The sequence below is a fragment of the Rhincodon typus genome, chromosome 11 (genome assembly GCF_021869965.1).
Source record: "Rhincodon typus isolate 14 chromosome 11, sRhiTyp1.1, whole genome shotgun sequence".
Lineage (NCBI taxonomy): Eukaryota > Metazoa > Chordata > Chondrichthyes > Orectolobiformes > Rhincodontidae > Rhincodon > Rhincodon typus.
The window spans coordinates 72103580-72117399 of NC_063342.1; the positions used below are offsets into that span (position 1 = coordinate 72103580).

Consider the following 13820-nt stretch of genomic DNA (forward strand, 5'->3'; position numbering starts at 1 on the left):
AACGTCAGCTTTCCTGCTCCTCTGATGCTGCTTGGCCTGCTGTGTTCATCCAGCTCTACACCTTGTTATCTCCTGTTTGTCTACCTTGGATTCCAGCATCTGCAGTTTCTTTTTGTCTCTCACCCCAGTATCCAATAGTTAACCCAAAATCTTCAGCTGTCTGAAAACTGTTTTAACTTCCAGATGATCATTTTAGGTTTACTGGTGCCCATTTCATAGGATGATATTCAATCTGTGTTTGTTTTATTAAGTTTGTTGTGTGCGTTCTTTCTAGAAAAATCTCTTCAGTTTAACTTGATGACATTTGCCCAAAGTGTAAATGCCCTAGAACATTAGCTAAAATAAAGCAATATCCATAAATGTTCAAACAAAGCTATTGTTTCATGCCTTGTTTTCAGTCTTACTTAGTCACAAGCATAATTGATCATCAACTGGTTGATCTAAGCAATACAATGCAAAAGAATCATTTATAGCCCTGGGTGTTGTGAAGCATCGTTGATACATTGGTGGTGAAAAAGGCACTGAGGAGAGGGAATGGCTATAAGCAAACCCTCAAGGAATGGTACAATTGGGTATGTGCTGTTGTCAATAATCTGCTGGGATAACACTGCGCTCTCAGTTACTGTGCCACTCAGTGATCAGCCTGATACTCAGTGCGTCAATTCCCTACCCTTTCATCTCTGATTCACTCAACATCAGCACGTTGTGCCCCAAGGGTCACTAATAGCTGCCTTGTTTCACTGTGAAGGCTGTCCTAGGAGACAGCACATAACCGTGTCTCTATAACAACAGGCTGGCGTGAACAGACCTTGGCAGATGTGGGTACAGGTGACGTGCCAATTGTGGCTCTCCTCTGGTGCACGGGCCTCTCAAGGTCTTTGGTTTAGACCCCACTCCGAATGCACACCCTCAGCCAAAACCTCAGTGCAGTTGAGGTGCCACTGAGCCAGCGAACTGCAACTATTCTCAGAAGAGTTCTCCCTGGTGTCTTGACCAATAGCTACCCTCAATCAATACCAAAAACAAATTGATCTGATTTGTAGGGTGAAGTGAGTGTGGAATCTTGCTGTGTGAAATCCAGCTGCTGTGGCTTTCACTCCTAAACAATGACAGGATTTTAAATGAAATGGTTACATCGGCTATAAAGCACTTTGCAATGCTTCGGGTCAATAATGGTGTGAGATAAATGTTAGTCTTTCCTTTGTTTTTCTTGAATCTGAGCGCTACACTGAAGAGGCTTTGGGAAGGTTCTGAGAGGTAAATATGGGGCTAGTTGAAAGGTAGTCTCAGGATAACGTGCAATAAAGTGACTCTGCCTTTCCCTTGCCAGATGCTCTACAATATATTCCCGTTCTTGAATTTGGCCCTGGGGCTTGTAAATGTTCTACACAACATCCAGGTGCCATTGCTTAATGCCCAGCTATCTTGCAGGCATTTCAACCTAAATTCTACTTCCTTTTCAGGTGACATGTGGGGAAGATTTTGGGGAAACCTGTATCCTTGGTCAATTCCATATCCGTCCCAGGAAGACATTGATGTGACATCTGAAATGGTCAAACAGGTACATTGACTGCTGTGCCCTTCCTGTATGAAGGATGTTACAACTAAACTATATTGAAGACAGTTAATTGAAGAAGACTAGTTATTAAAGGTACCAAGTGTAATATTGTAGATGTCTTATCAATTATGCAAGTGGAATAGATGCACTTTCAAAATATGCAGTAGGAAAAGGCCATTTAGCTGTTGTGCCCTTTATGTTGCTGTCATCCTAGCTGGTGGGATAACTGGACAAGTTCGACCCCAGATCCTACCACAGACAGTGGGGAGAAAGATTCAGCCCAATTTCCCATCAATATCTGTTACAGACTCTCAAACCTCGGTAAAGCATCACTTCTTTTTTCACTTTAACACTTCTTACTCAACCTGACAATGTTACAAGAACTTCCTTTAGCTGAATTGCTGTACCTTGACCAGATCTCATTCTCTCTGTTGCTATTTCTACCTGGGGTCACAACGGTCACAGACTAATTTACTGACATTTCCTCACTGAAGGCTGAGAAAACCTCAGGTTTTCTTTCTAATCCCTGTTGACTGGGAGTACTAAAACAGATATGATTTCTTTCCAGCTTTAATTGGCCTGGGAGACTGCCAAAAAATATGCTGAAATTTTAGCTGATATAAAGCCTTTCTTCTGAATTGACCTCTCTTTCTGTAGGTCGTGAAAGGTCAATTTAGCAAAAGCTTTAATAATTCACCAGTTGGCTTGTCCAATAATTTGACTTAAGTCACATCATTTCTTCCAAATGCTGTTTTGATTCAAATGAGTTTCTGACCCTTTGGAAAAAAAAAGGTCACCTTCAAAAACTAAAACAGTCACCTTCTAGAACCAAAAAAGCAAAAACCCATTGATGTCTAAAATAGAAGCTTGGAGCCCTTAATGATAAAATATTATAAACTTCATCAATAACAGCAACAATAACAACTGCTGTCACCCTTTAATCAGCAAGTCTATACAGCTAATCAATGCAGATGAATGCTTAGATACTCAATGCTTGGCTATCTAATAACACAGTGACTAGCAGTGTTATCTGCTATTATAGATCTTTCCAAACCTAATTGATGGTGCAAAGTAGCTGGTCTAGCATCCCTGGAGTATTGTGAATGTATTTGTCCCAGATGTTCTATTGCCCATGTTACTCCCCAGTTGTATTAGAATTGGAGGCAGCGTAACTATTCCAACACGGTGTTAGAATTACACACTGCTGTCTTATGTCTCCAGTTCAATTGATTTAAAGTTGATTGTTTCCTACATTAGATAGTTTATTTTTATATTGGCACATACCAATTCGCGGTAGTAAGGTGTAAGGTTATTCTATACCTTGCTCTTTCCTGTAAAGCCAACAATTGATTGATTAATTGACATTTTAATGCCTTGTTGCAATTACATGAATTGGTTCCTTGTCGTTTTAGGGATGGGATCCAAAAAAAATGTTTCAGAAGGCAGATCTATTCTTTCAATCGTTGGGTCTTCAACCTATGAATGCTCATTTCTGGAACTATTCAATGATTGAGAAACCAGATGGCCGTAAAGTTGTTTGTCATCCAACAGCGTGGGATATGGGCAACAGAGTGGATTTCAGGTACAGAACGTGCAGGTGGCTAAAGATCAGGAAAACGTTGGGCTGGCCGGCTTCCTTGGTGACTATCACCACTCCAGTGCATGTTGCTGTGATGTTCCTTTGATTTATGCTCAGTCCTATCACATCCGAATGAACAGATTTCCCTCGTGTATGTAGGGTATGTAGTGCAAACTCTCTGATCCAGTGCAAAGAAGGGGTCCCATTGAGAAAACCATATCCTATTGTTTGCCTCCCACCACAAGCTCTGCTCCCAGGCTGCGACCTCCAAGAATTTGTTAGCTACTGCCCGAGGCTGAAGATAATGGGTCACAACCTTAAGCTTACAGTTAGTTGATATCCACCCTGTAACCACCCTGTCAACAATATCACCTCCTGCTAGTATCGCCTGTCTCCTCCGTTCCTCAGCTAATTTACTTTTAAAACCCTTTTCTGTGTTTTTAGGACTATAAGAAATATTAGCAGAAGTGGGGCCTGCTCCACCGTTCAATAGGATCGTGGCTGATTCAACACTCCTCACGTCCACATTCCTGCCCTTCCCTCACAACCTTTGATTCTCTGACTGATCAAGAATCTGCTCGGGCTTCAACATACACAAGGACTCTGTCCCCACAGCTCTCTGTGGCAAGGAGCTCCAAAGTCTGGGGCAAGTCAAAGAGAGAAGAAATTCCTCCTCATCTCAGTCTTCAGTTGGTGCCCATTTATGCTGTGACTATGCCCTCTGGTCCTAGACTTTACTGTGAGGAGAAGCATCCTCTCAGCATTGACCCTGCCAAGCCCCTTAAGAATCCTATATGTTTCAGTGAGATCACCCCTCATTCTTCTTTCTTAAAAGAAACATAGAAACATAGAAGATAGGAGCAGGAGGAGGTCATTCGGCCATTTGAGCCTGCTCTGTCATTCTTCACCAACGTGGCTGATCGTCCAACTCAATACCTAATCCTGCTTTCTCCCCAAACCCTTTGGTCCCGTGCACCCCAGGTGCTATATGTAGTCACCTCTTGAATACATTCAATGTTTTGTCATCAACTACTTCCTGTGGTAATGAATTCCACAGGTACACCACTCTTTAGATGAAGAAATATCTCCTCATCTCCGTCCCAAATGGTCTACCCCGAAACCTCAGACTGTGACACCTGGTTCTGGATACATCCACCATCGGGAACATCCACCCTGCATCTACCTTGTTTGATCCTGTTAGAATTTTATAAGTCTCTATGAGATCTCCCCTCACTCGTCTGAACTTCAGCGAAAACAATCCTAACCTAGTCAATCATACGTCAGTCCCGCTATCTCCGGAATCAGCCTGGTAAACCTTCGCTGCATTCCCTCGAGAGCAAGAGCTTCCTTCCTCAGAAAAGGAAACCAAAATTGCACACAATATTCTAGGTGTGGTCTCACCAAGGCCCTGTACAACTGCAACAACACATCCCTGCTCCTGCACTCGAAACCTCTCACAATGAAGGCCAACAGACTGCTTAACCTTTGCTGATAAGACAATCCCTTCTAAACTCAGGAACTTGATGTGCAAAATGAAAGTATTATCTTCTTGTTTTAACTGCAGGATTAAAATGTGCACCAAAGTTAACATGGAAGACTTCTTGACTGTTCACCATGAAATGGGTCATATACAGTACGACATGGAGTACGCTAATCTGACCTACTTATTGCGAGATGGGGCAAATGAAGGTTTCCATGAAGGTGTAGGGGAGATCATGTCACTCTCAGCAGCTACTCCCAAATATCTGAAATCACTGGGTCTTCTTTCCAATTCTTTCACTGAAACAAACGGTAGGTACTTAAAGCAGCTTCTGTTAGCTAATAGTTTGCTGTTATCCCAACCACGCTATAATACAAAAACAGCCCCTATTACTCCAACAGTCCTCTATTATTCCAATAGCCTGCTATAATTTAAATAGTCCCCTGTTACCTCAACAGTCTGCTATTACTCCAACACCCACTATTACCGCGACAGCCCTCTGCTACCCCAACAGTTCTTCATCACTATGCTAATCCTTTATTACTTACTATGATGCATTAACAACTCTCTATTAAATCAACAATCCACCATTTTTCCAGCAATTGTCTATTACTCCAATGATTCTGTATCGTTCCAACTATGCTCTGTTGCTCCAAGAGCCTATTTTACTCCACCATTGCCAGGTGAATGAACCTAGATGGTGTCCCCCAATAGGACACTGACTCAAGAAGAAACTATACATACTTTGCAGTTGGACATTGTAGCTAGACCCTGACTAAAAAGGTGTGGTAAAGTCAATTTTACTGTCCCACCCCACAGTGCACCCCAGGGGAACCTTGGGGAACATTGTTTGACTCCTCTTGAAACATCTCCCCATATTGAAGTCAAAGTTACAAACAAGAATATGGCAGATTGACCAGTGTGAAGTGACTCTCAGTCGAGGCGTTGTTGGACAAAGCAAATGGACAGAGGCAAGAGGAATTACACTGCCATTTATGATGCCCTTAATGTTGGCCTGTAGCCCTACAGTGTGGGAGCAGGCCATTCAGCCCACACCAACTCTCCAAGGAACATCTCACTCAGACCCCATGCACCCCATTCCCATAACCCTGCATTTCCCATGGCTAATCCACCCTAACTTGCATATCTTTGGACTGTGGGAGAAAACCAGAACACCCACAGGAAGCCCACGCAGACATGGGGAGAACATGTAGACTCCACACAGTCACCCAAAGCTGGGATCAAACCTGGGGCCCTGGCACTGCAAGGCATCAGTGCTAATCACTGAGCCACCAAAAGCATACAACACTCGAGGTGGGACATGAACCCACAGTCCCTGGTTTAGGAGGCCAATCCCTTATCCATTAGGCCACTAGGGCCATAAGTATGAATGGGTGAGACTAACAATTGTGAGGGAGATGTAACAGTTGTGATTACTTCTACTGTAGAGATTGACATCAACTTCCTATTGAAGCAAGCACTGACTATAGTGGGCACCTTACCTTTCACATACATGATGGAGCAGTGGCGTTGGGAAATGTTCCGAGGAAACATACCCAAAGATCAGTGGATGAAAAGGTTTTGGGAAATGAAGTAAGTATTCAATTCTGAGCTCTGATTAATAATCTCACAGCGGCAATAGTCCAGGTATCTTTCTGTCTTTATCATTCTACTGAAATAAAAGATGATAAAGCGCAGATAGTTCTGAAGGCAGCGCAAGAAGTGGTACAAACGTCGGCTTTCATTTCAGGCTTCCTCTTTATGAAAAGTTAGAGCAAATACAATTTTGTAGTAGGACCTGGGCCATGCTGTGAGTGTTGGAGTCTTGCAAACTTCTTATTAACCGGCATTTGGAGGGAAACCAGAAGTGTGCCTGTTGATCAAATATTCCGGATAATCAAGAATAGAGCACAACCGCAGTGAACCCTGAATAAACAGAGTTATGTGTCATCAAAACTCTCAACAAAATCGATGTCAAAACATTGACACACCACCTAAAATCAATATAGAAGACACATGAAGTAGTAGCAACATAATACAGTTGGTGTACACATCACTGTTGTACTGTAAAGCTCTGACATAGCGTTATATACTACGTGCTGATTGTTCCGGTTGATAAGGGGCCGGTTAAAACAGAGTTTGCTGTCGTTTATGTTTTTGTCTGTGCCAATGACGAGCCCTGTCACTTCGGAAGCTGACGGATGGGGATTACTGCTAGACTGGAGCACAGCGTGACTTTTTGAGCCAATCTTTCGGTTGGGTTTGTGTCAAACCAATATCTGGTCTGGCCTCCAAGGAGCTGGAAGAGGGGAATGGCACTGCTTTGAAGCAGAAGCAGGGAGATTTTCCCAGTGGCCTGCTTAATACGCAGCCCGTATGTCAAAATCACTGCAGAAACAGGCTGTTTGGTCATTGTCATTCTACTGTTTCTGGGAGCTTGCTGTGCCCAAACTGACTTCTATATTTGTCTACATTACAACAGAGGGTCCAGGCAACAGGTTCAGTGAGCTGGGTTAGCTGATTTGTGATGTGACAGAGATATCAGCAGAGTGAGCTCAGTCCTTGCTCTGGCCGAGGTTACCCTGTTTACTCAACCTTGCCCCTCCATGATATGGTGACCCTCAGGTTAAATCACCAGCCATACTCTCCCCCCTCTCTAATGAGGGAGTAGCCCCATGGTTCATCTGGGACTATGGAAGGAAAGGAAACACAATTGAATGGAAAGCGTTTTAGGGCATCCTGAGGTATTGAAAGGTGCTATGGAAACACAAATTCTTTCTCTTGCCCAATAATGCTAACATTTTGGACCCAACTACTGATTTTTAACTTTCCCGTTTGGCTTGTCCACATACTGAACACATTCTAGCTGAATTCACTCCTCGTTAAAAATGCAGGAAGAGAAACATAGGCCTGGATTTTAATTGAGGGCAGTTTTCTGGCATAATCTTGCACAGTTTGTCCAGGACTTCCCCTCCACCAGCTGTAGAATGAGAGCTGGTCTATTTTAGAGAAGAATCCTTGTTTAAATCCTACTGACTGACTTCTCTGAGCCTCTGCACATATAAGCTTTTAATTCTGGTGGCATCCTCTTAAATCCCTGTTTGCACCTTTCAGTAAAGCCTTTGACAAAGTGCCAAATGGAAAGCTGGTCCAAAAGGTAAGAGCCCATGGGATCCAGTATTAACCAGGGAGGTGATGGCCTAGTGGTATTATCACTGGATGGTTAATCCAGAAGCCTGCGTTTAAATCACACCAAGGCAGATGGTGGAATTTGAAATCAATAAACATCTGGAATTAAGAGTCTAATGATAACCATTGTCAATTGTTAAGGGGGAAGATAACCCCATCTTTAGGGAAGGAAGCTGCCATCCTTACCTGATCTGGCCTACATGTGCCTCTAGAACCACAGCAATGTAGTTGACTCTTAACTGTCTTCTGGGCAATAAGGGATGGTCAATGATGTCCTCATCCTGTGATTGAATTAAAAAAAAACTCCCACTAGTAGCTGATGTATTTAGAAGAATTGATGAAGATAATGCCATAATTTATTCTTTTATTCTGTGAGTTAGTTATTGATGTGTTAGAAAAATTGAAACCCAGAGGATCAGAGGTAAAGGAGGAAACAAAAGCTAAAGGAATGAAAGCAGAAATGTATTTATCTAACTGGGGGGAAGCAAAGAGAGGTATCCCACAGGAACAGGTAAAGCTACTTCTATTCTGATATACATTAAGTTACTAATTTCAAACATTTCAAAGTTTGCAGTTGTAGAGAAACTCAGAAACATGTTATACGGTGGGAAATATAGCAACAGACTTCAGGAGGACATAGAAAGGTCTGTGAAATGGATGGATGCAGATAGATAAAACTTAACATGGAAAAGTGTGAAGAGATGCATTTGTAATGGAGGAATAAGCAGAGACAATATAAACTAAGCTTTTATATTGAATGGAATACTATACAAGGAGGTAAAAGTCAGCTCTGTCAGGGAACATTTAATCAACACCAGCGAGCTGTTCTGGGCACCACACCTTAAGAAGAATATATTGGCCTTGGAGGGAGTACAGTGCAGATTTATTGGAATGATATCCAGATTCTGAGGATTAAATTGCCAGCAAAGATATCACATAAACTAGGGTTATATTCGACTGAGATCTGATGGCTGTCGGGTAACTTAATCAAGTATTTAAGATTTTATGGGAAAAAGGTCGATAGGGAGAAACTATTTTTCCTAGTTGTGGAATCTAGGATCAGAGACATACCCCAGAAAAATGAGATCTCGATCTGTCAGGAATGCAAAAATTAGGAAATATTTCTTCATGCAAAAGGTGCTAGAAGTCTCAAACTTGCTTCAGGAAGTGTCACTGGATGCTGGATGAATCATTAATTTTGAATCTGACATTGATCACTTTCTGTGTCTGAATGCATGAATGGAAACGGAGAAAAATGCAGGAAGATGAAGGCAGGTCACTGGTTAGACACAACTTCATCAAATGCATAAACATGTCTGAGGAGCTAAATGCAAACATACACATAAACATATAGACACATAGTATATAATATACTCGGGCACATACATAAACATACACCTTGCTCCTTCTCATGTTCCTAAATTAAATGGTGCCATTTGAAAAGGAGTACAGGATATGAAAGCCCAGGGTTGGTGGTGGGGGGGTGGGGGAGGTGGAATTCTGTCCACAAATGTTTGACAATTTCAGGACAAGTTTAAGATGTTGTTAAAGAGTCTGTGTGATCTGATATTAAACAGATTCCGAGGGAAGGGAAGTTATACCGAACCAAGATAAAGCACTGCCAGCTGAAATGCTGTAAGAAATTTTGGTCACTGCATTTTAAGAAGGAGGGTAAGGCTTTGGAGAAGGTGCAGGAGGGAATTTATAAAATCAGCACCTAGAGACAGGGCTGTCGCATCTTCGGAAGGACTGGAGAAGGTGAAGGTCATTCTCCTTATCACGGAGATGGTTACAGGGAGATTTAATAAAGACGTTCAAGATTGTGAAGTATTTTGAGAGAGGAGCTAAGGAGAAATTGTTTTCACTGACCCGAACGTCAGTAAGCAGAGGGCACCAGAGCTGGGATAGTTAATCACAAAACACAGAATGGGACGTGAGTTGGTTGTATTTTTCCTTACAATAAATGATTATGATTGGAGCTGCAGTGCCTGAAGGGGTGATGGAAGCAAAACCTATAATAACGTTTGAAAGAATATAGGATGACTACGCGAAGGGGTGCAACGCAAAGATGTAAGGAAAGGTCAAGGAAGTGGGATGGATTATAAATCTCTTTCAATGAGAAATCTCATTATTTGTATTTTTCCTTAGACGCAAGATTGTTGGTGTTGTCGAGCCTCTGCCACATGATGAAACCTACTGTGACCCAGCTGCTCTCTATCATGTTTCCAATGATTACTCCTTCATCAGGTATGTGTAAAATCCCCAGCAGTGTGGGAACTGAGACTTTCGTGCTGTTAGCAAATTGTGCAGGAGGGGGTCAGTTCAAAACAGTCCTTCAGGTTTCTGGCTGTAACATGAAACGTTCTTTTATCACGGTTGACCTTGACGACTCCATCATTGTAGATGGGGCCTGTGAAGATTCACTGTTGACCAAATATTCCTGAGACTTTGTCAACTTGATTTCTTCCCTCGATGTTGGATGTTCCAGTGAGCGTTTCCCAGCCTGTTGAGACATTTATTCCATGATGCTGTGACTGTATCTCGCTGCAAGAAGACAGTTCAAACATCCAATTTGTGGCCATGCATTTTGGCAATTTATACAATATTTTGCAGAATAGGAGTTCGGGGCACGGTGGTAGCAGCTTGATCTCCAAATCCACTGATACCTTTAATAGCCAGAAATACGTTGCTGTCTCTCTTGCATGTACTGAAAGATTGAACCTGCACAGCATTTTGGGATAAAGAATTCTAAAGACGCATCACCCCCTGAGTGAAGAAATTCCTCCTCACCTCAATTCTAAATGGACTCATTTGGTGACCATAGTCATGCACCCCCTGCCCCCCACCCAAGTCAGGGAACCGCCCCTCCTGACAATATGTCATCTTCAGCTTCACTTTGTCTATCCAATAGGTAATGAAGGAAAAGTTAATATCTGCCCATGAGCCAAACCTCAGCTGAGACCTCCCCTCTACCCACTGGCTAATGAGTTTTGTCTCATGGTCAGTATTTCAGAGTATCTTTAAGAGATATGCTCATGAAATCATCACTATGTCGTAGCATGCAACCTGAGGATATAAAGATCTCAGACTCCATCTTAACTCGGATCACTTGAAGCATGGCACACTCATGAAAGCATGTTTCTCTTGTAACCAAAGAGCATAATACTTGGCAAGGCACATGGGTGACTGTGAATGTCAATCATTTTTGTTTAACATGTAATAAACATCCGTCGTATCCTTCAACACCATGTTTTTCATATTATAAATAGAGGGACAGTATAAACTTTGTCGCTTTAAGTAAAGGTTCCCTGCTGAGGGCAAAACCCACATCACTGGCTGTGCTAACTTTATCAAAGCAACAAGCTTCCTGAGGAGAGGCTTGTGAGTTTTCTGCAGTGGGGCAGAGTCTCTGTGTATGTTTAAGACAGATACTAGATCAGTGAGGGAAATCAAGGATTATGGGGAATATGAGGAATGTTGGATCAGCCATGATCCTAGCGAATGGCAGGGCAGGCTTGAATGGCCTATTCAAATTGGGAATAACACTCCTAGAATACTGTCATGAGCTAGTCATAGAATCATAGATTCCCTGCAATGTGGAAGCAGGCCATTCGGCCCATCAAGTCCACACTGACCCTCTGAAAAAGCATCTCACCCAGACCCACCACCCACAACCTATCCCTGTAACCCTGCATTTCCTGTGGCTAATCCATCTAATCTGCACATCCCTGGACACTGTGGGCACATTTTTGTGACTGCAGGAGGAAACCAGAACAAACTCACACAGAGAATGTGCCAGCTCCACACAGACAGTCACTTGAGGGTGGAATCAAACCCGGGTCCCTGTCTCTATGAGGCAGCAGTGCTAACCACTGAGCCACCGTGCCGCTGTCTCCTTCTAGTGGATCTTTCCTGCCAAATACAACAGCAAAGAAATCTCATTTTCTGGTTCCTGACAGTGGATTATTGTTCGTGAATTGGAGAGTTGCCCCAGTGCTCACTGCTGCTGGTGTTATGTGTTGGTTATTGCGCTGTTCCCTTGCAGTCTACAATAAAGCATCCCCTGTCCTTCTCTTTAGATACTACACAAGGACAATCTACCAGTTCCAGTTTCACGAAGCTCTGTGTAAAGTTGCTGGCCACAAAGGTGAACTACACAAATGTGCCATCACCAACTCCACAGTAGCAGGCAAGAAGCTCAGGCAAGTTTTCAATTTCTTGCGTATTCTGGTGTATCTAGATTATCATAAGCACACTCAACTCATGGGAAATTCCAGGCAATATAGCAAAGTGACATTGTAAAACAATTTCATACAGCAGTGAAACAGACCCTTCGGCCCAACTCATCCATGCTGACTAGGTATCCTAAACTGAACTAGTCCCATTTGCCTGTGTTTGGCCCCCATCCCTCTAAATCTTTCCTATCCATGTACCTGTCCAAATGTCTTTTAAATGTTGTAATTGTACCCGCCGCTACTAATTCCATACACGCACCACCCTCTGTGTGAAAAGTTATCTCTTGGGTCCCTTTTATAACTTTCCCCTCTCACCTCAAACCTATGCCTTCTCATTTTGGGGAAACGACCTTGTCTATTCACCTTATCCATGCCCCTCATGATTTTATGAACCTCTGTAAGGTCACCTCTCAGCCTCCTACGCTCCAGGGAGAAAAGTCCCAGCCTATCCGGCCTCTCCTAACAACTCAAATCTTCCAGTCTTGGTAACATCCTTGTAAATCTTGTTTGCACAGTTTAATAACATCCTTCCTATAGCAGAGTGACCAGAATTTAACACAGCACTCCAAATGTGGCCTAGTTGGAACATGACAACCCAACTCCAGTACTCAATGTTCTGACTGATGCTTTGTACCTTATGCCATATGTTGCCGTGCACTGTCAATGGAAGAATTGACACATTGCCAGATTTCAGAGTCTGCCAACTCTGGTTTGAGCTAACGTCAACTTTGCTAGTTGGGTTTCTCATCAGTGAAGCATCTCAGGGTGGCTCTGCTACAGTTTAAAACCCTCTATGATTGCAAGTTGTTGTTTCTGTTATAACTGCCATGTATGATTATGTCTAAGGCAAGAAAAATAGTCCAACTGAGTGAGAGATAATTCATGACATCGTTCTCCAATATATCCAGCTCATTGACTATAAGATTGAGACAGAAATTGTGCGCAGAAGCTATTTAGTTCCTTTAGTTCTGGTTCCTTCAGTATTCTCAGGAAGTGACAAAGCATTTACAAAGAGGCAAAGGGACTTATCCAGTTGCCCTGTTTTCTCTCACATGCAGTGATATGCTTAAATTAGGGAAGTCTGAATCCTGGACTAGAGCTCTCGAGAAGGTAACTAACCAAACCAGAATGAATTCTGCATCACTGCTGAAATATTTTGAACCCTTGCATACCTGGCTGAAGAAAAACAATGCAGACAATGGTCGAACCGTTGGCTGGGACACTAACTGGAGCCCATGTAAGTAGTCAACCCACCAATCCTGCCATCTTTTCGCACCCTTTCGTGGATAATTGAGTTGTTTTTGTTAGTGTCACAAGGAACCAGCCTAAGAAAGTAATGGACTGTGACAGTTTCCAATACTTCACCAAATCTTTTATTCGGTGCCAGCCCTGTGGTTTTGAGGCTGTTAAATCTTGCCTTCCTTCAGCTGGGTATGATTTTTATGGGTATGGCCAGAAGGTGATTGAAGGTGAGAAGAGATCTCCAAGGTTATTTTGGTCACACAGACTCATCATGATATGTTTTGATTTATTCCTTCCTGGTCTATGGCCATCATTTCTGCTAGTTCTTAGTTACTGTTTAACTCAGAGGCCATTCCAGAAGGTAGTTCGGAATCAACTACTTTGGAGTAATGGGCTCTGGATTAACATGTAAGCCAGACCAGGTTCAGATGACAGGGTTCCTTCACTCATCATTTATCTACACACTCACTCACTCACCCTCACACTCTCACTCAATCTCACTCACTCATCACTCACCCTCACTCACTCATCATTCAC

General features: G+C 42.7%; 1 protein-coding gene across 1 annotated transcript in view; it reads left to right on the forward strand.

Annotated features, from left to right (window-relative positions):
- The window catches only part of LOC109912326 (angiotensin-converting enzyme 2-like), a 55694-nt gene that overhangs the window by 24949 nt on the left and 16925 nt on the right, over positions 1–13820 (forward strand). Inside the window, exons 3-9 of the mRNA XM_048602545.1 lie at positions 1331–1561; positions 2971–3140; positions 4702–4928; positions 6066–6210; positions 9955–10053; positions 11886–12008; positions 13100–13278. Coding sequence (XP_048458502.1) covers positions 1331–1561; positions 2971–3140; positions 4702–4928; positions 6066–6210; positions 9955–10053; positions 11886–12008; positions 13100–13278 — 1174 coding nt within the window. The remainder of the gene's footprint in view (positions 1–1330; positions 1562–2970; positions 3141–4701; positions 4929–6065; positions 6211–9954; positions 10054–11885; positions 12009–13099; positions 13279–13820) is intronic.